Source organism: Ochotona curzoniae, unplaced genomic scaffold (genome assembly GCF_017591425.1).
Source record: "Ochotona curzoniae isolate NIBS_2020 unplaced genomic scaffold, NIBS_Ocur_1.0 contig_64, whole genome shotgun sequence".
Classification (NCBI taxonomy): Eukaryota; Metazoa; Chordata; class Mammalia; order Lagomorpha; family Ochotonidae; genus Ochotona; species Ochotona curzoniae.
In genome coordinates this window covers 50,727,240-50,748,929 of record NW_024466502.1, presented here as the reverse complement: position 1 = coordinate 50,748,929, position 21,690 = coordinate 50,727,240, and the positions used below count along the sequence as shown (strand labels likewise).

Sequence of the window (21,690 nt, the reverse complement as noted above, 5' to 3'; positions counted from 1 at the left end):
TTCTCTGTATATCTGCCTTTCCAAAATAAATAAATAAATAAATAAAACAAAACAAAACAAGCATAGTCGGGAGGCTGGGAATGACCTATCCCCTAATTTCCCCCTTCTCCCAGAAATGGGAAGAAGTGGATCATACCCACTTCTCCCTAAACCTTAGATCCTTCCCACCCTGACTATGTAAACATAAACTAAAAATTAAAAAAATAAGTTAAAAAGTGTTAAAACGAAAAAAAGAAAGTAAGCTCTGATGGAATATTTATTAACCATTCATATTTTCCTTTGGGAATTATTTTTTATATGTTTTGCCCATTATTTTTAGCAGTTTAAGTAATTTCTTTCCTTCCTTTTCCGGCATTAAGTATTTTGTTCATGAAGGAAGCCAACTTTTTTTTTTCCTATCAATTTTTTTTTAATGTTCTGTGAAAGACTGAAAAATTGAGCTGTAGGGTATTTTATATAACATTGGCAATTGGTGTGACTTAATTGACAGCTTGTAACATTTTGGGATATTTGCATTGTATAGCTTCTTAAGGAAAATGTGCCTTCAAATTTGAAGCTGGAAAGTCACTGGAATAATTGTCAATGAAAGAATCAAAATAAGTGGTTTTTAATATTTTCAGTATCCTTGTTAGGAATTAATATGGAAATGCTGTGTACAGATGTTTAAACAGTACAATTCCAAGTATTACTCAAGCAGAATACTGCGCCCGTCCCCAGTCTCCTGTATAAAACCTTATCAACTTTCCTCCTTCTAAGTATTTTTGCCTTAATTCCTGGCTCGTTCTTTCACGCTCTGTCTTCTTTTCTCAACTGCTCTGGTCTCCGACCCTCCAAGTGAGATCTGCTAGAAGTCCCCAGTTGTTCCTCATGCACCTACACACAGTCAACACTGACGAATTTCCTGCTGTGACCGGAGCGGTCAAGTGACCAACAGCGATCCCCTGTGACCACAGCTGCAGAGGGCACGTGATGGCGGCATCAGCATCAGCGAGGCTTTCATGACTCAGGTGCACCCAGACCTTTTCTCTGTAGAAAGCAGAAGCCCAACATGGTTTTCCAGATTTCCCTATCTGTGCCAAAGGAACGAATCAATGCAATTTGGGTTCACTTCCTGGAAGATAATTTCTTAAAGAACCATTTAAAAAATTCAGATAGTACATAACAAAGACACCTTTAGCCTGAACTCAAGAGCAATATTAGTGAGCAACAGATTTAATAAGGACATCTCACCATCTGAGATTATATGTAGAGTTAAAAGATTAAGCCAAACCAAATATTTTCCTTTAAAATCCAGTTCTTACCTGGCATAAGTCCCTAAAAGTTTTTAAGACAGCTTTGTACACCTTAAGAATTCTGATGTAAGAACTGAATCCCTGATAATGATCTCATTATCTGATGAAAAAAATCTAAGCAGCTTTTCAAAAATTTAGCTGTTCTTCAAGAATCAAGGACATTCTTGTTTTTCAAAACCTGCCCTTGGTAGGCAGATAAAGAGTTTCTCTCTCTCTTTTTTCCTGCTTTTAAAATTACTTACTTCTGGGGGTACAGGGAGATCTCCCAGCCCCATTGGTTTACTTCCCAAATAGAAACAGCCATAATATCCTACTCTCCACCAAGCTAGGAGCTCGACCCCTGACTCCTACGTGGGTAGGATGGGAACTCAATTACCTGAGTCTTCTCGGGTGTATCAGCAGGAAGCTGGAGGAGGAGTCAGGGTCAGGCATTGAATCCAAGTGATGGGATCCATCACAGTGTGGGGGGCGCATACTGACAGCGCACACACTCACCCTGCTGCTTCCCCTGTAAGTCAACCACCCACCCTCGAGACTGTTTCTTTTAAGCCTCTTTGGGAGCATAGCTGGCTTTCCTTTGACCTTTTAAACCAATATTTAACTGTGACAGTTTAATTTTAAAAGCAATACTATTAAAAAATGCTTCATCAGAATCTCTCCTAGTACTTTCAAAGCTAAGAATATTTTAACAATTCAACGGAAAGAAGAAACAGAATAGTAGACAATCCAGTTTACATTGACAATCATAGCTGATACTGGAATGGCTGTTACAAAAAAAAATCAAGCATCTAGGCTAATGTCAATCAGTAGAGGTTCTGAACACAAGCTCATATTGGACACCCATTTTCCTACTTTAAACACCACCTCAGGATAGAGGACTCCTTATTCCACGTCACAGGTAAGTGCAGTAGATGGGGGAACTCACCAAAACCACAGGCAAGTAGAACCAAGGTTTATCTGAATCCTAAATCCAAAGCTAAGAAACACACTGTGATAGCAATAGAGATTGGCACAGGCACTCTAAAGGATGTTACTAACTCTGAATGAGCCGGAGACATGGAAAAAAAGTTAAGTTGGAAATTTCTAAAAGAAAAAAACAGATAATATAATAATTCTTCATATCCAATAAGGGAAGAAATGGAAAATTTGGTAAGAAACAGAGTTAAATTTTATCAAAAAAGTAGCTTTGATAAGAAACAGTACCCTTGTTCTATTTCTCAACACAGGCTCATTGTTATAATCAGTAAAATTAACCTAAATATTTAAAATAAATATCCACAATCCTGCCAGACACAACCAATAACATTCTATTATATAAAGTACTACATATAATAAAATTAACTTGTGTAATATTTAAATATTAATATATTAGGGCACTTCAAAAGTCTATGGAAAATAGGATTAAGAGCTATGCCAGAACACCTGTGATGGGGCCAGGCTGAAGGGAGGAGCTGGGAACTTCATCTGGGTCCTTTGCATTGGTCGTAGGGGCCAAACTACTCAGGCCAGCATCAGCTACTTCCACAGATGTTTTAATAGAGATCAAAGAGGAGCAGCTGGGACCTGAACTAGCACTCCAATAAGGGATGCTGACATCACAAGTGGTGGCAGCCTACGCTGCTGCACCAAAATGCCTGCCCTCCTACAAACATAATATTACTTGGAATGTGTTAACATTATCACACATCTTTCTAAATACATCAGATGTTTAAACTTTGTTTTTTTTCACTTAATTATGTATAGTGAATAGTCACTCAATAGAATCCATGTCCCGGCATAACTTAATATTGGACATTTAAAATGGCTTCCAATGTTTCTCTTATTAAAATATCCTTACAGGGGTGGGGTGAACACTGTGGCACAGTGGAGAAAGGTGCTGCCTGTGACTTCAGCCTCCCAAAGCATGCTGAACCCTACCTTTGCTTTAGACCCAGCTTCCTGTCAATGCACACCTTGGAGCCAGCAGGTGATGGCTTAACTCTCCAAGACACCAGGTGGGAGCCTGGGATGGAGCTCTGGCTCCTGGCCGTGCCCTGGCTGTTGCAAGCAATTCAGGACTGAGCTTGTACAAGATTATCTCTATGTTTTTCAAGTAAGTAACAGCAAATTAACTTAAAAAAAAAATCACACTATATTTTTCTTAAAACCAAATAAGCAAAAATCCTTGAAAATTTACTTTTGACTTTCTTAATTTTTATAATTTTTAACTATCTCCTTAAGGTAAATTTCTCAAAGCTAGATCAACTTGTACATATTACTGATTAATAAACTGCTTGTGTTGATTGTTGAAATTCTGTAAAAATATATCAATTTATATAGATTCAATAGATATATTTGGCAATATTCATTTTTTATTTGTTCAAGCTAAGTTATTATAACAGAAAAAGGTATTGTCATCAGAAAACTCATTTGGACAAAGTTATGGTTAAAATTATATCTCTCCTCCATATGGCATAAAAGAATCTCTCAAGCAGCAATTACAACTAAATCTGAACACAAACTAGGCCAATATAAATTGAAAAACAATTTTTAAAAAAATCCAGTATGTCCCCAAAGCTGTCCATAGTTTGAAAAGTCTAACTTTGCAAATATTTAAACTATAACAACTGTTAAAATATTCCCGAATATTCTCAATACAGGAAACAATAGAATTTTCATCCTTTAAAAGTCCGTCAGAGTGTGGGCATCTTTAAACCGGCTGATGAACACACTGAGATTCACTACGCTACTCGCTCTAAGGATCCTCAACATGCACAGCAAAAAGTCAAAAGAAACATAAAAGGCAGATTAACATTATAATATGGTGACACATCTTAAAATCTGCTTTTACAGATAAGGGCATGACTAAAGTAACTTCTCAATGTTTTTCATTATTTACTACCATGGTAAGTCTTTATAGCATGCTCAAAATCCTATTATAAATCTATTGAAATATAAATCCTCAAGAGGAAATGGCCCATTAAAAAAGTATTAACAGAGTCTGGCGCAATAGTGTAACGGTTAAAGTCCTAGCCTTGAATGCACCTGGATCCCATATGGTACCAGTTCTAATCCCGGCAGCCCCACCTCCCATCCAGCTCCCTGCTTGTGGCCTGGGAAAGCAGTCTAGGATGGCCCAAAGCTTTGGGACCCTGCACCCTCGTGGGAGACCTGGAAGAAGTTCCTTGCTCCTGGCTTCAGATTGGCTCAGCTCTGGCCATTGCAGCCACTTGGGGAGTGAATCATCAGAGGGAAGATTTTCCTCTGTGTCTCTCCTCCTCTCTCTCTCTATATCTGACTTTGCAATAAAAATAAATAAATATTTTTAAAAAAAGTATTAAGAGAGCCTGTTGAGGTAGCCTAGCAGCTAAAGTCATCGCCTTGCATACACCTGGATCCCATATGGGCACCAGTTCTAATCCCGGTGGTCCTGCTTCCCCATCCAGCTCCCTGTTTGTGACCTGGGAAAGCTGTCAAGCTCGGCCCAAAGCCTTCGGATCCTGCACCCTCATGGGATATGCAGAAGCTCCTGCTTTGGATCAGCTCAGCTCCAGCCGTTGCGGCCACTTGGGGAGTGAATCAATGGATGAAAGATCCTCTATCTCTCCTCTCTATATAACTGACTTTCCAATAAAATGAAAATTTTTTCCAATTACATGTAATTTTTCCAATTACATGTTTGAAAAAATAAAAGTATTAACACTGGTTATTTCTGGTTTATACGATGTGGTTTTTTTCTTGCTGTTGTTGCTAATCTAGTCACAAGGCCATAGTGAGGCTTACACAGCAATAATACTTAAAGATAATAAAATGCTATCATAACCTGATGTTACACCATTTCTTCCATTTGTCACACTGACATTTTAAAATTAGTTGTTCATCTGCTTCTTCACAATATTTTCTTAACATCCAAATGAGAAAGTTTACCAATTAGGCACTTCTCTAGATATTCCAACATGTACATATGGCTTTTGGGTATCACATTTAATTCTTAATAGATCATAACAGTTTTGCTTTAGAAATGCCATGAAGTGGCACTCATTTGTTCCACAGTTATCCACTGAGCACCTGCTCTTTGCACTACTGCAGGTGATGAAGGTGAAGCAACACGGCCACTGATCTAACACGGCTTGCTTCTCACTGCAGCAGAGAGGGCAGTGCTGAGCTCAGGCCATAATTTAATTGCTCAGTTCTCACAAGAATCAGATTTCCTCCTTACGTACTACAATCTTTTGAAATACCAAAATTTTAATCTTCTCAGTTATAGTGATTCAAAATCTTGCACATTATCTAGTATTTCACATTGAAAGCATTTTCTCTTGAATTCAGAGGCGTTTCGGTGGTTAGCAAAAAGTACAGTTGTGAAGATCAAAGCTGCAACCTTCTATAGAGTTGGATCAGATGCAGCCTGCTATCTATTTTTGAATGGCCCATGAAATATGGAAGGTTTCTGACTGGTAAAATGCTTGTTTAAAACAAAACTGGAGCATCAAACAATAGAGATTGTATATGGCTCATATGCTCTATGATATTTTTAAATTTTCAATTTATTTTTATTGGAAAGTCAGATATTCAGAGAGGAGGAGAGATAGAGAGGAAGATTTTCCATCTGTTGATTCACTCCCCAAGTGCCCACAACAGCTGTAGCCAAGCTGATCCGAAGCCAGGAGCCAGAAGCCAGGAACTTGTTCCAGGTCTCCCACGAGGGTACAGGGTCCCAAAGCTTTGGGCCATCCTAGACTGCTTTCCCAGGCCACAAGCAGAGAGCTGGATGGGAAGCGGGGCTGCCGGGATCAGAACTGGTGCCCAAATGGGATCCTGGTGCACTCAGGCAAGGACCCTAGCTGCTAGGCTACCAAGCCGGGCCCAATGACCTATGATTTTGTTCTCATTCTTAACAGAGGTCTCTTGTTCTCTAGTCTAGGAAATATCAGCAAGTGTACTACAAGAACTTCATGGAGAAATGGGATCAAAAGATGTAGTTCTGCACAAGAGATTCTGAAATCATTCATTGTGCTTTTCAGAATGCAGAGCAGATGTGTGGCTCAGGGCTTAACAGACATCTTGGGATGCTTGCATCTCAAACAGGATGCCTAGATTCAAGTCCCTGCTCTACTGGCAATCCAGTTTCCTGCCAGTGCACACCCTGGAAAGCAGCAAGCAGCTGAAATGACCTGAAGCCTTAGCTTATAAGAATTAGTGCAGCGCCGAGTTTCTGCCATCTATCTTGTACATTTGGGGATACTAAATTCCTTTTTAACAGTTAAGATACTGAAAAAGTGATTATCATAGGTGTTGCTTACGAAAATTACTGTAAAGTCGAGCATATTTTACTTTTTCTAAAACAGGTACAATAGACACTGGTAAAGAAATAAAAATGCTTAACGGAAAGGCTTTCTACAGTAAAAAGAAGGCAAGGGCACAGAGGTGTGGCACAGCGAGTTGAGCCCTGCTTGCACGGGCACCTTCCTGACTGTTCTGTCTCAGATGCAGCTTCCTGCTAACTCACCTAGGAAGGCAGAAGACACCCAAAGTACTGGGGTCCCTACTGCCTGTGTGGGAGGCCAGGGCCGAGTTCCCAACCCTGAATGTTGCGGTCATTTGGGGAATGGATCAGCAGATGCAAGATCTCTCTCTGCCTTTCAAAGAAAATAAGAAATCACCCACAATCCCCCTCCGCCAAAAGGAAAACCCTCTGGCTTTCAAATACATAGAAAAATAAATCTTATTTTTAAAAGGCAACATGGGAAAACAGTATACTAACCAATTATTTGGGAATGAAATAGAAACAGCACAGGTCTAATGTATCTTACAAAGCTTAATTAGGGTCTGGTGCCTTAGGCAATGGCATGCCACCAGGGTACCCCGCTGCTCCCCTTCCCATCCAGCCCTCTGCTTACTGTCTGGGGAAGCAGGCAGAGGATGGCCCGAGGCCCCAGGCCTCTGAGGGAGGCCCAGAAGCAGCTCCAGGATTTCAGCTCTGAATCAGCTTAGCTCAGCTCTAGCTGCCGAGGCCACCTAGGGAATGAACTAGCAAATGGAAGAGTCTCTCTCTTTGTCTCTGTGAAATTCTACCTTTTAAATAAACAAATCTTAAAAAAAAATCCCTCTGTTTAAATTACATATAAACTTAGTCTAAAACTTTAAAAGTTCAGTTGTATCCAGAGAAAGAACTATAGATAACTTTTTTAAGGTGACCTTGTCAGATTCATCATATGACCCGGTTACATGTTAAGAAGTAGTAGAAATTTCCTTTTTTTGTTGCAATAAAAAATAATTAAAATTAGCTGAAAACATTAGAAGTCACTGAAAAATTTACTGCAGAAACCAATTACAATCAAAACAATATTATAAAAGGCACAGAAAGCTAACTGCTGCCATCTAGTGAGTCAGTTGCATAATTTTAGAATTTTCAAACTTAACTTGCCATTCTAATACTTCAGTCACTAAACTTTAAGGATCAGAATATCAGCAAGAAATACTTATCTACTTTGTGGCTGAAGTGAATTGAGAAGGGAAAAGCAAACTGCAGTAAAGACAGAGTAAGAATCTCCATCTTCAGACACCACAGGTTAACAAGCTGATAGGGATAAGCAGCTATATTTCCATTTCTAAACAAAGCAAATCAAAAGAAATAGACTCAAACAACCTCTCCCAAATATATCAGTAAAATAGTTAGTAGGCTGGGTTCAATGCAATGCATAAAATCAAAAAACCTGAGGCACCTCCAGTGGAAAGTTACCAGGAAAAACCCCCCAAAAAAACAAAAAAACTGCGAGGTTTTAAAATTCAGTGTTAATAATAGCCAAAATAGAGAAGAAACAGGAAAACAACTCTGTCTAGAGGGTTGTCGTCGTTAAAAAGGGGCGATTATGCAGTTCCAGCAGATGCAGTGAACTACGAGAGGGTTATTCGAGAAGCAGCTTTACCTTGGATGGTGCAAGGGGAACTTGGCCGTTGAGAGGATAAAGGGGGCTGCTCAGGCATCACGGGCTTACCCAAGCAGAGACCGAGAGACCACTTGGTAGTCCAGAGATGCTCCAATTGATCCATGCCTGAGTTAGTTCACAGGTCGGCCACGTCTGCTGTGCCGTGGATTTGTGCAGTGTTACAGGGACACAGTCACGGTCATTTGTTTATGAGCTGTCGATGCTTACTTTCGTGTTATGAGCACAGAGTAGCTGCCACAGACCATGGCTTTAAAGCTTAAAGTACATTACGTGGCTCTTCACACAGAAAATTTGGGGATACTTGAATTAGATAATTAAAATAATTCCTCTATGCATATTAGCTTCAGGAGGTAAGTCCTCTGAGAGGTATGACAGTTATTAACACTGTGAATTGACAGTTTAATTATACTGGTATGCTTTAATTTTTTCACGATTTTAGTTATAGTAACAGTATAGTAACAGTAATAGTAGGATGCAGTATTATAAGGAAAAAGACATCATCAGAATTCCTTTCCTTTTCAAAGTAGTATAATGGAAACTGGATTTACAAAAGATAAGTTCGTAAATTATATTGTTAGCGTCTTAAACTTTCCTAATGCATTTTTCTTTGTCCTATTGTAGAATGGTACAACCAGCTACTAACCTTCTCAATCTCTCTCTCTCTCTGGCTCCTCACCCTGAGGGGATAATAGAAAAAGAGTTACCAAGTTTCTGTTAGCTTCTGATGAGAGCTACAAAATCAAAGTACATCTCACACCCTACATTTCTTTTAGGATAGCAACACGGATAAAGAAGAAGAGGAAGAAATACTTTAAAAAAAATGAAATGTGACATATCCAATAATAATCTACCACATGGAAAAACGCCTAAACACTTGTCTTAGCGAACCTCCCATGATGGAAGTGCTACCCAACAAGCATGTAGCTACAAGCCACAAGCATTTGAAACGTGGCCAATGAGACTGAGGAATTTACTACTGTGAATATCACAGTATGGAGGTAATTTTAGTTAATTTATTTAGTATATTAAAAACTATCCAAAACACCTGCTAGAGATAAGGAGGAGTGGGCTGGTAGTAAGAGAGGGTGATGGACACTGGAAAGTAACTCACACCTCAGGGGACCAAACATTTGGCCTTCTATTGCTTTTCCCAGGTCATCAACGCAGCAGGACTGGAAATGGAGCAGATGGGACACTGAGCTGGCACCAATGTGGGATGCTACTATTGTAAGTGATAACTATTTGTTATGCCACAAAGCCAGGTCCTGTGATTATTTTTGTTCCATCAAAAACCAACATTCTGTAATCCAGTTTCCTTTTACACCTTTACCTGAAAGGCTGCACTTTTCAAATATCAGGTGAGTTATGCTTCTTAAATCAAAGCCTTGTTACAGTATGAACAATATGTCTCAAACCTTTGGTGGAAGCAACTAGAAATCGAGGAACATCATCAGAATATTAAAATCAGTAATCAGATAATTCATAAACGTTTCTAACACAGTGACTAGATGTCCCACAGCACTGGAACATCTACATGGGAATTTCACTTCAGAAAACCGGGGTTTTAAATTTTTTTAAATCTATTTTATTTTACTTGGAAGTCAGAGAGAGAGAGAGGTAAACAGTTTCTATCTGCTGGTTCACTCCCCAAATGCCTGTAATAGCCAGGCCTGTGCCAGGCTGAAGCCCAGAGCCTCCATCTGGGTCTCCCATGAGGATGGCAGGACTGTATTACAAAGGAGCCATTCATGAACTGATGTTTCTCAGGAAAAACCCTGACTTTGAAAATTACAGATAAATTCCTTTCGAAGTTCTTTATCCACTGCTGTACTCACAGGCCAGGGCCGTAGGTCATTTAGTCCTTTTTCTAATTTCTCTACATCTGGAAACTTTGTGGCACCATCAGCATCCGCCATGAGGATCTTCTCTCCTCGAGAGCTGAAAACACCCTGTATTTAAAGATTTCAAGTATAAGAAAGTTGCTTAAAATTGAAGTCAGTAACATCCAATTTGTTTTATTATTTTACTTAAAACACCTAAGCATAAAATATTAGGTAGAAATGAGGAGGCGGCCAAAGCTCACTGTTAGCATTGACAAGATTTTCCAAAATACATCTACTGCCTATTCATTTTTTTTTAATGCTTGTAGTGTCATACTCTCAATACCTTGGCAGACATAAGCACAACGAAACAGGTGGGACTGACAAAACGTATGCTGCATCAGTAAGCATAAAGAAGTACAATAGCCATCATATGTGTTACATGTGCATGACACGAGGGAAGCCCTAGGGCAGGACATAAACACAGGCACACTGAATGAACACAGGTAATACAGATCTGTTGTGAAATATACTGCAAAATATAGATGTTCAGTATTCTTTCTGAAAATGATTTTTACTGTGATACAGACAGAAAACACAGGGAGGGAATGAGGGACAGAAAGGCGGACCACGGAGGAGAACGCCAGACGATCTGTGGTTCGCCCCTAACTATCCGCGAGAGCTGGGAGCAGGGCAGCGCTGGGACCACCACCTGCTGCCTCCCAGGATAATCAGACATAATTAGGATCATCAGAGGTGTGTGCTAAGAGGCATCTTAACTGCTGTGCCAGACCTTCACCTCAGCACCTTTTCATGTGAAAGGCAGCCAGAGAGAAACAGACAGACAAACCTATCCTGTTCATTCTTAAGATGCCCACAACAGCTAGGGCTGGGCCAGGCCAAACACAGTATAAACTGGGTCTCTTTAAATGAGGATAGAAGAAACCAGAGTACTTGCACTATCACCCCTGAGTGGGTAACAGAGACCCAAGCATTTGAACTATCATGTGTCCCGAGTGCACATTAGCAGGTGACCAGACTGGAGGTGGAGTAGCTGGGACTCCGCCAGGCACTCTGATACGGGTTGTGGGCAATCCCAAGAGGTAACCTAAGTGTTGGGCCAAATTCTCACCTTGTCCCAGTATTTTAAATTAACTGACGAATAAAGAAATACGAACACCACTAATATTCAGTGCCCAAATATATTTAGATGTATCCAAATACTGTTTTGTATGATTTGAGGCATCTGACATGGCAAAGCTAATATCAAGTGGAGTTTCAGAGAAATGCCCTTAAAAGGGACAAACCACCTGGAATGCACCTTGTGGTCTGTCATTCTCTCTCCTGGTGTGGACTGTGCAAGCAGCACCCCAGGGTCACTTCGTGGACGGGCAAGGGCTCAAAACTGGACCTTAGGCTGCTGATGACATCATCAAGCTGTTGGATAACTCCTAGACTGCCCAATTCTAGACTTCTTTTTATGAAAAAACAAATGTCTAAGTCATGTGAAACATAACTTTGGAAGTCAGCACTGTGGTGCAGCAAGTTAAGCTGCCATTGCAAAGCTGGCATCCCATTGGTGAGAGCTGGCCGAAGTCCAGGTGCTCTGCTTCCAATCCAGCTTCCTGCCACTGCAACTGGGAAGTCAGGGAAGCATGACCCAAGGGCTCCGGCCACCCATGCGGGGGCCGAGAGAGAGTTCCTGACTCACCGCTTTGGCCTGGCTCAGACCTGGTTTTTATAACCATTTTGAGGAATGAACTCAAAGATCGAAGGTCTGTCAGATTTCTTCTGCCTCAAATAAACAAACTTTATTTTTTTTAAAGATTTATTTGAAAGCAGAATGACAGGGCGAGAAACCTTCCATGCACTGGTTTTCTTCCTAAATGGCTGCAATGTCTGGGGCACACTGAAGCCACCAACCTGCAGCTTAATCAGGGTATCCTATGTAGGTGGCAGGGGCTCATACACTCGGGGCATCCTCTGCCATTCCCCAGGCACATTATCTGGGAGTTGGATTGGAAGTGGAGCAGCTGGAACTTGAATCAGCACTGACACAGGATACTACTGAAGTCAGTGCCTTAACCCTCTGTGGCACAACACCGCCCCCACCTGTGCCCAAACATTATGTTTGAGTTTTCTTTAACATGTTTTAATTTTTGGTCATCTTTTAAAAGATTCATCTTATTTTCATTGGAAAGTCAGATACACAGAGAGGAGAGACAGAGGAAGATCCTCCATCTGATGATTCAATCCCAGCAGCCTCAACAGCCAATCTGAAGCCAGGAGCCAGGAGCTTCCTCCAGAGTCCTCAACGCCACGCGGGTGCAGGGTCCCAAGGCCTTGGGCTGTCCTCAACTGCTTTCCCAGGCCCCAAGCAGGGAGCTGGATGGGAAGCAGGGCTGCTGGGATTAGAACTAGTGCCTAAATGTGATCTTGGCACATGCAAGGAGAGGACTTTAGCCATTAGGCTACCACGCCAGGCCCAATTTTTGATCTTTTAGTATTATCTTGATTCCTACCTGACACATCTTAGTAAATTCCTTTTACTTTGATTTCTTAGCACGCTGTTCCTGTCTCTTAAGTATAATCACTTTATGTTTTATTTATGCAAACACATGTTTTTCATGACAGGGCACATTTCATCAGGACAGACCCATGTCGGCTCATATAACCATGTCTAACAGAGAGCGTAAAGTTCAGACAGATAAAACTGAACATAAAAAAGTGTTTTGTAGGGCCCCGTGTCGTAGCCTAGCGGCTAAAGTCCTTGCCTCGCACCGCCAGGATCCCATATGGGTGCCAGTTCACATCCTGCACCAGCGTGGGAGACCCGGAAGCAGCTCTGGGTTCTTGGCTTTGGATTGGCTCAGGTTCGGCCGTTGTGGTCGCTTGGGCAGTCAACCAGTGGATGGAAGATCTTTCTCTGTGTATCTCCCTTCTCTCTGTACATCTGCCTTTTCAATAAAAATAAATAAATCTTTTTAATTACAATTTTGTAAATTGAAAAAAAGTGACCATTAAGAAAACAGACAGATGAAAACACCATTTTCAACTTTAAGACAGAAGTATACTTTTGTGAATCATCTGGCACCTAATCTAAATGACAGATTTAGATTAAAACATACATGAACTTATTAAAAATGTAATTGGCACCTGTGTTTAATTATTTAGTTGTAGAACATACATACACTAAAGACTGCAAAAAGGTTATTCAAAACAGTTTTGCATTTTAGATAGAAAGGCTGAAAATGATTACCATTCTTACAGCTCCACCTTTCCCACGATTTTTCACCAGTTTTATCACTCGTACTTTGTCACTTCCATACTTCTGGCAATATTTAAAAGCCACCTGTCAAGTCACACAAAAATCAGAATAAAATTATCTTGGATTCCAGGAGAGTCATGTACAACGTGTCTCAGTGTGGCGCAAACACTGCTATTCCAGTCAGCCTCTTCCTGTGAGGAGATTATGCCCACTGCAGAGCCTGGTGGAATTGTGGTGTCCTGCTGCCAGGATACCCCCTGATCTACAGCTCAGTTTCCTGCAAAGGAGTCACCAGAATAGGCAGCAACTGTCTCTTCCTTCCTTGAACCCTGTACTGAAGCCACCCAGCTGCTCAGAAAAAGAGAAGCCATGTGCCAACTGACAGAACACACTTGGGATGAGGCCCCCCATTCTGGGCGTGATTGGTTATCTGCCTATTCAGCAATGGATCCTACCTCGCAGGGAGGATGGCTGGGTCCAGGATACTTCCTTTAAACCTTTTCTTTGACATCACCTATTCTCAGCCGTCATCCGTGCCCTAACTTGACCTTATCTCCTCAATCTCTCCTCCACAAGACCCTTTAAGCTCCCAAAACTTTGACTTTACTGTCCTTTAAAGCAACTGCCACTATTCTGATTCATACTCAAAGCAAGGCTGATCTATATTTGCTATCTGCACTGTTTCATCTTCCACTTCTTTTCCATACAAGTGTGGCTCATGTCCTTTGCTTTCCCCTTTCTCCTTGACCTTTCTCCACGATGGCACCTTCCCCTTTGATGATCATTTCTGTCGCTAGCTGGGGGATTATTCTCGCCTGACATTCGTTCTCCTTCTCCTTTTCCTACCCAACTGTCTCATCCACAATGCACCTCCATTCCTGCAAGGACTGTATAACTGCACAGCTTAGGGGCAGCAATTGGTCATCTTCTCAACATACAAGCTTAATGGGAGCCACTGCATGGGTTGAAGTACTGTTTATTCATTGATGGAGGCCCCACATCTGTCAATAGCCCACATCTCTTTTACATTTCCTAGTTGTGTTATCAGAAACAAAGAGCCAGAATTTCATTCATCAATTCCTCCCCACCCTGTGCATTCTAAGTTTTTCCTCATTGCAGCAAAAGGCATCATTTTCTGCCAAGTTGCTCCTGCTGAAAGCCGAGGACAGCTTCCACCTCTATTATCCATTACAACTGGCTGGCTACTAAAACTCATCACAGATTTTTTTCAATGTCAGTTCATCCCACAACTCTGAGCTATCCTTAACACTACGTGTGGATGGAGCTCAGCTTCAGCAGTGACTGTAGCCCGCCTCCACACCTCTTAGTGTGATCGCCCTCAGCGCTGACTCAGAGCTCTCCAAAGACATAGGTCCCTGCCCGTGGCGAAGGAGTCTCTTGTGCCTTGGTCCTCACCTAACTTTTTCAGCCTCAACTCTTGTTATTGCCTTGTCAGTAGCTTGTACATCAGCTATATTTGAGAATTCCAGACTCTACTAAGCTCTCACATGCCATTCCTTCTCTCAGAATACTTAATCCTTAGTCATCTTACCGTAAGAGTTAACTCTTTTTCCTAGTTTCTACAAGCTCCCTAACTTTCTGCCGTAATTCTAATAATGCCCCGGGCCAACAACCAACAGACTGATTGTCTCTTGGAAACTGGGCAGTGGCAGCGGTCACAGCTGTTGGTCCTGCAGCTACCAGGGTCACAGCCCATCCTGTACACTGACTTCAAGTTCCATTATGCTGATATTTAACAAGAATTGCAAATTGGTCTTATGTTCCAAGAAATACAAATGTAAAGAAACTGTGAGGTATATTTTATTATAAAAAGGTTTGGAGATTAATTTATCAGGGACAAAGGCAGGACTGACTGAATGTTCCATGAAGATAAGCATAGAAGCCTGCCAGTCACAGACCTAGCAATGTTTCAGTGGAAGGAGTCGTGGCATTGGCCGTATCTATCCACTGTAAACCAGATGGGGCGCACCGAAGGATGCACACTGCAGGACAAACACGCTTCTGGAGAGTCATTCCTGGGAGACTGCGGGAGCCGGTGCGAAGTATTTTCCCTTCCCTAGTGACATTCAAAGCGCCCCTGACTTACAGAGTGATGGAATAACAGGGATTATCCAAATTCAGGAGAACCGAGTCTGATTTTTTTTTCTACTAACCACCTTTGGACAATGCAGAGTTTTGGGCACAGCTCAGGATCCCACATTGTTACTCAATATTTCCTATTACCTGGCAGTTCTAAATGCGAGTGTCTTTACCTGTGACGTCTGGTCTCTACTGCCATCATCAACTACTATCACCTCATAACTGAACGCAGGATCTTGTTTCTGCAAGAAGCAAAAATAAGACAATTTGGCAGAAATGCTATCCAGATTTCTTATACGACTGTAATTTCAAAAATGGGGCAAGAGTCACAGCACAGTGGGTTCAGACACTGCTTGGGACACCCCCGGTCCCTATCCTCTGGCAGAATGCTTGGATGGAGTTCTGCCTCTGATTCTGAGCTACTTAGCATGCACCTGGGAAGCAGCAGCAGGTGGTCCCAACACCCGTGGGTTTCTGCCACCTAGGGGGAAGAGCTGAACGGAGTTCCTGGACCAGTGCCAGCTGCTGTGGGCGGTGAAGAACGAACCAGTGAACGGAAGACCTCCTCCACTTCCCCTCTCACCATTACTATGCCTTTCAAATAAATAAGTGAGTAAAACTAAAAAACTATTTTAGTGTCAACGCACATAAATATGAAATAAAAAAGACTAAGAATGCAGAAAGATTGATGACCTCCTGTTCCCCTCCCACCTGCACCACAGAGGTGGAGAAAGCTGGGGGCTGGGGGTGCCTCAGTGCACCCAAGATGGCCTGTAGCCTACGAGAAGGGAATCCATGAGGTTCAATTCAGGAAGAACATATTCTAACATGCCTCTGCATCACTGTTCATGCCTTATGGCTTGGAGCGCTCCACTTTCCTGGGCTTGTTTTCTTGTTTAAAAGAAATACCCAGGAGAGGTGGGTATTTAGGCTGGCAGTTAAAACACCTCTGTCCTCCATCAGAGTGTTTGGGTTTGGCTCCTGACTCTAACTCCCTGCTAATGCAGATCCCGCGAGGCCACATCTGATGGCTTAAGTAGCTGGGCTGTGGCCACCCACACAGAAGACCCAGAGTTCCCAACTCTGGCATGCCTCTGACCAGATGCTGTGGGCATGCGGGAAGGGAGCCAGCAGAGGAGGGCTTGCTCTTCCTCAAATAAAGAAATGCTTTAGAGAAAATAGGAGGATGAGAACACAACAGAACAAACCAGGGCAGACTAGGTGTAAAGATCACATGTGACGGAAGAAGCGAGACCCTCACGTGGAAGGGCTCAATCTGCTTTTCTCTTTAAAGTTAGCATCTGCACAGGGCACAGGGTCCCTTTTCTTTCAGTAAACTTTCCCTTCATATAAAAAAAAAATTCAGAAGGAAATCAAGCAAGGAATTTTAAAAAAGAATAAGCCATAAAGCTCATTTAATTCTTTGCCTCTCCTAGGAGATTCCACCAATGGCTGATGCCGGGACAGAGGTGTGGAGGACTTGTTAATCTCCTTACGTGAGAATGGAACTCTCCAGAATAAAGAAGCACAAAACGGGCTGCTGCTGTAATATAGTGGGCTAGGACGATGCTGTGGTCACAGCATCCCAGACCAAAGTCCTGGCTGCTTTGCTTCCGACTGGGCTCTTTGCTAAGGGGCCTTGGGAAGCAGTGGAAGATGGTTCAACTGTCACAGCCCGGCAGCCACGTGGCAGAGCTGGATGGAGTCCCTGGTTTTCGGTTCGGGCCTGCCCTAGCCCTTGCTCTAGCGGCTATCTGGAAGAGTACACCAGCGATGGAAGATCAGCCTCTCTCTCCCTTCCCCTCTCAGGTAAATAAAAAAAATATATATATATAGTAAAAAGAGAAAATAAGAAACACAAAGTATTATCAGGTATAAAACTTCTTCAAAAACAAACCCTTTTCAAAAAATTATCAAAGTGGGCCAGGCCAATAGCCTAGTGACTAAATTCTCGCCTTGCATGCTCCGGGATCCCATATGGCAGCTGGTTCAAATCCCGGCTACTCCACTTCCCATCCAGCTTCCTGCTTGTGGCCTGGGAAAGCAGTCAAGGACGGCCCAAAGCCTTGGGACCCTGCACCTACGTGGGAGACCCAGAAGAAAACTCCTGACTCCCGGCTTCAGATTGCTCAGCTCCTCCTGTTGTGGCCACTTGGGGTGTAAACCCGTGGACGGAAGATTTTTCTCCTGTATCTCCTTCTCTCTGTAAATCTACCTATTCAAGAAAAATAAATCCAAAAAAAAAAAAAAAAGATAAATAAAATCTTACTCCCCAAAAATGTCACCAAAGTAAAATCTGTATTTCACTGTAATCAAAGTCTGCAGAGCATATCCTGCCACTAGCATCAGGTAAGAGAGGATAAAAAGTGGGTAGTAAGGTGCGTAAAGGAAAATGCCCAACTTCTGGTTTCTTCTGGGTCACCCACCGGTTCCAGAGGTGGCATGCTATGTGCTGGACTTGCCCATTAAGCACTGAGGACTAACAAGGGGCTCAGAGCAATAGAGTGGCCTCGACATAGGGGCTCAGACAGTTCTGTTCTCGCAGTGAGGCTAGATTAGGGTCCTCAAGTAGGTGACCCCCCTGTAGTTTGAGCTGGACACTACATGTTGAAAGAGGAAATGTGATACCTGTCGCTTCTCTAGATAGGCCAGGGCTTCGTCCATCATCACAGGCACTTCAAGGCAAAAAAGAAACAGTAAAAATCATTTGTGAAAATGATGTCCCCACCCCTCATAGGCTCAGTTACATACAGAAAAAGGCCCATTAATTCAAGCACCCTCTTTCAGCCTTTCCCACCCGGAATACCTGTCTCCTGCTCGCGTCTTGCTTGATTGCAGCGGCTCCTGTGTAACACAGGGACATCCACGACCCCTCTTCTCAGCTCCCGCTACCAGCCACGCACTCTCCACAGCTAGCAACTAGCAATGCTCTGGCTAACGCAGGGAGGTCACACACTTCTAATACCTTTTTCTTCCCAGGTCTCCTATACACCCCACCCCTCCGAAAAAATCCAACAGGGCTTACACCGTTCTTCTTCATTATATGAAGGCACGACGACAGAGAGCTGCTTGGTAGGGGCGTCCCATATGCTGGGTAAAGCTTCCTTTTGGCCTTTGGCATTTAAAAAGAACTTTTCTTCTTCATGTTGATAAAGCGGGGACATTCTTGTAGCAGTTACAAACGCAACAATGGAAATCTAAAAGTAGACATGGAAAAAAATTGTTATCCTAAGTCATTTTTGTATTTATGTTAGAATACATCATGTGCATGATTATTTTTCTTTGGGGGAAATATTCACGTCCGGCTTTTAATTCATTAATAAAGTCTGGAGAACACTGCATGGGGCATGGGCAGCCCCCTAGTGGTACCCTACTCCCCTTTTCTCGCTACATCCCTGCTCTGCGCCTAGTGTGAAGAACAGGGATTTCGCTTGAAATCCAACTTGGCACTGGAAGCAGCCAGTGCTCCCCAGGTGAGGGTTGATTCAGAGCCGGGGCTGGAGCTGAGTGGTGGCGGACCAGCACCCCGAGCCCGGGAGCAGAGGCAGCCTCAGTAACCGAGAAGGAAAACGTAGCTCCTCGAAGGCTCTTCCATCGGCCCAGCACGGGAGGAGGTGAGTGTCGAAAATAATAATAGATCACAATGGATTAAGACCCATGAACACCTTTAAATTGTGAATTCATAGTGCTGAAAGAGAAAACTTGTGCCTTTACTTCAGAGAACCATTTCACAGTTTGAAAAACTGACTTTTATTTTTCCTTTTATGTCTGAAAGGTATTTCAAGGTAAATGAATAGCCGAGGACAATATTCTTTCTATTATACAACTCTAGGTAATAAATACAATTAGAATGTTGTACTTTGTAACCCACAGTAAATAAAGCGTTTTGATAAAGACCATGAAATGTCCCTAAAATCTTTAGGTTGATGGCAAACTTTTCAACTGGTGATTGTGGGCTGATCCCCGCCTCCTGATAAGATCTGAGAGAAAACAGTTACCACCACTCAGAGCTTCCTTCTTGAAGAAATCCTTAACTGGGAAGTAAAGATACCTCTACCACAAAACAGGAGGAAGACTCCCAATGAAATGGTCAAATATATCCTGGTGACATAATACTAGATGTCCTAGCACTGCCTGTACCTACCACGCCATGACATACTAAACAGAAGCCTGTTGGACTTGTGCCTGCTGAAGGACTGTATGATTGTAATAACGGGGGGGTGGGGGGGGGGAACAGCGGGAGGGGAGATGCCTAGGTGAAGAAGGGGAGGTGTGGGGGTACCTACAAATCCGCACCACAGAAAATAATAAATATGTGCATAAAAACAAACCCTTAAACTTGGAGCTGGCCCCGTGGGATAGTGAGTAAAGCTGCCACTGCAAGCCAGTGGGGAACAAGGCTGCTCCACTTTCAACCCCGCTCCCTGCTAATGCAGCCGGGAAAGCAGTGGAGGATGGCCAAGTGCTTGGGCCCCTGCACCCAGGAGAGAGAAACTCCAGATCCTGGCTTAGGCCTGGGCTGGCCCCGGGACGCTGTGGTCATTTAAGGAGCAAACCAATAGATGGAAAAGCTTTCCTTTTTTTTTTTTCTTTTTAAAAATTTTGGCTCTTCCTCTGTCTGTGTAGCTGTTTCAAATACATAAGTAAATCTTGACTACCACCTTAAACATGCACTTGAACAAATCTCTAGATCCTCAGTTTCTAGGAAATCCAGGGCTCGGAGGAAGACATGTGAGACACCAAGAGGGGACCAATGAAGTCCAGCGTGTGGGGAATGGACAGGACAGGCCTCCACCAAAGACAAGGAACGGACAACAAAGGCAGCGGTCAGGAGATCCTGGAGAGCTCAGATACATCAGCATGGTAACCCCCGCGGCTCCGGACTGCAGTCAGCTGAAGGCCCGGAACTGGATCCCAGGAGAACCGTCAGACACAGCAATCGCAAGCCCTGCTTAGTGCTTGCAGCTTGAACAGAAGATCCTTTCCCAAACAATGCTGAGGGCTTACAAACAAAACATCCCACACCTGAGAACATGCAGGCAATGGCTCCAACCCGTTCCCCAGAGCACAAGGACGCCGATAGTACTACCATCATACAACCTCTGCTGAAGCAGTCCGATACCCAACCACTGTGTTTAACAAGACAGCTCTATTGATGATCACTTCAAGCCAGGAGGATCAACGACTGTCACCACTACCCCATAACACACACGTTTCAATCTGTGCAATGCAGTCAGAGTAAGATGGCTCCAACTGGGGGAACACCCCATCAAAATCTTATCTGCCCCCAAACTAGGGGAGGAACCCTAAACTCACAGAAGGCCTTCTCTCACTCTAGCACCCAGGGACAGGTCAGGCAGCAATGTCCATTTTCCTCTACCTACACTGTTCATAAAGTGCAAATGGGCACCCCTGGAGAACAGCCCTCCTCGTCTTCCAGGGCATTGCCAGGGTCCATTTACTAGCCAGATGGCAGATTCACTCCAAGTTATGTAGGAGCACAGTTCACTCGGTAACTTTTGTAACAGTTACGGGGGCACCGTTTTTTTCTGGTGGTTTTTTGTTTTGATGCTTCTGTATTTGGAGTTATGGCAAAGCAAACTCGAGTGTGGACTCTGCGATTCTGGCGATTTATTCTGGGACATCACGACCCCTAGATTGATTCAAGCATGACAAGGCCTGGGCCTTGCAGCTCTACTGCATCCTAGGAGGATCTTCACGATCATTAATTTATAAAACACTGAATAGCTGAGGGGCTGAAGACGTTCCTGGGGAGGGGCTAGGAGGCAGAAATGCAAAGACTGCAGGTGCAGCTGGCAGGTGGAAGCTGACAGGTTGGGAGGGCAGGGGGTCCCGAGTCAGGGGGCAAGGAAGGCCTGGGTGGAGACACCCATGCGAAGACGTTTACAGGGTCCTGGGAGCAGAGTCCCAGGAAAGGGGAAGGAAATTCCAGGACAGGAAGCTGAATTCCAGAATTCAGAGGAAGCGAAGAAAAAAAAAAAAAAAAGCACCAGGAGGGGGACGCTGCCGGGCAGGGGGTCGCGGGTCCAGGAAGCAGTGTCACCCAGGCCCACGCCGCCCCCCGCCTCTGTGCTCACCAGTAGGAGGGCTGCGGCAGCCAGCGCCGCGCCGAGCACCGCCAGCTGCAACAGGAGCGCAGCCATCCTCCATGCCGGGACCGTCACTCCCGCCCTATCCCGCACCTACACACACGCGGAAGTGCGCCCGCTCCGCCCCGCCTCCCGCGCCAGAGAGGCCGGGCCGGCCAGGGCGCCCTCCGC

At 43.5% G+C, this 21,690-nt stretch overlaps 1 protein-coding gene across 2 annotated transcripts in view; it reads right to left on the bottom strand.

Annotated features, from left to right (window-relative positions):
- ALG5 (ALG5 dolichyl-phosphate beta-glucosyltransferase) overlaps positions 1 to 21,645 on the bottom strand; it is a 44,836-nt gene extending 23,191 nt beyond the window's left edge. Inside the window, exons 1-6 of one of the 2 annotated variants that reach the window (XM_040991500.1) lie at positions 21,508 to 21,627; positions 18,435 to 18,606; positions 18,038 to 18,084; positions 15,583 to 15,651; positions 13,301 to 13,393; positions 10,057 to 10,170 (exon numbers count right to left, since the gene is read on the bottom strand). In XM_040991500.1, coding sequence (XP_040847434.1) covers positions 10,057 to 10,170; positions 13,301 to 13,393; positions 15,583 to 15,651; positions 18,038 to 18,084; positions 18,435 to 18,606; positions 21,508 to 21,573 — 561 coding nt within the window. In that variant the 5' untranslated portion in view covers positions 21,574 to 21,627. Of the gene's footprint in view, positions 1 to 10,056; positions 10,171 to 13,300; positions 13,394 to 15,582; positions 15,652 to 18,037; positions 18,085 to 18,434; positions 18,607 to 21,507 lie in introns of both variants that reach the window. The other variant, XM_040991501.1, reaches the window with a different exon arrangement.
- Between the last annotated feature and the right edge of the window lie 45 nt (positions 21,646 to 21,690).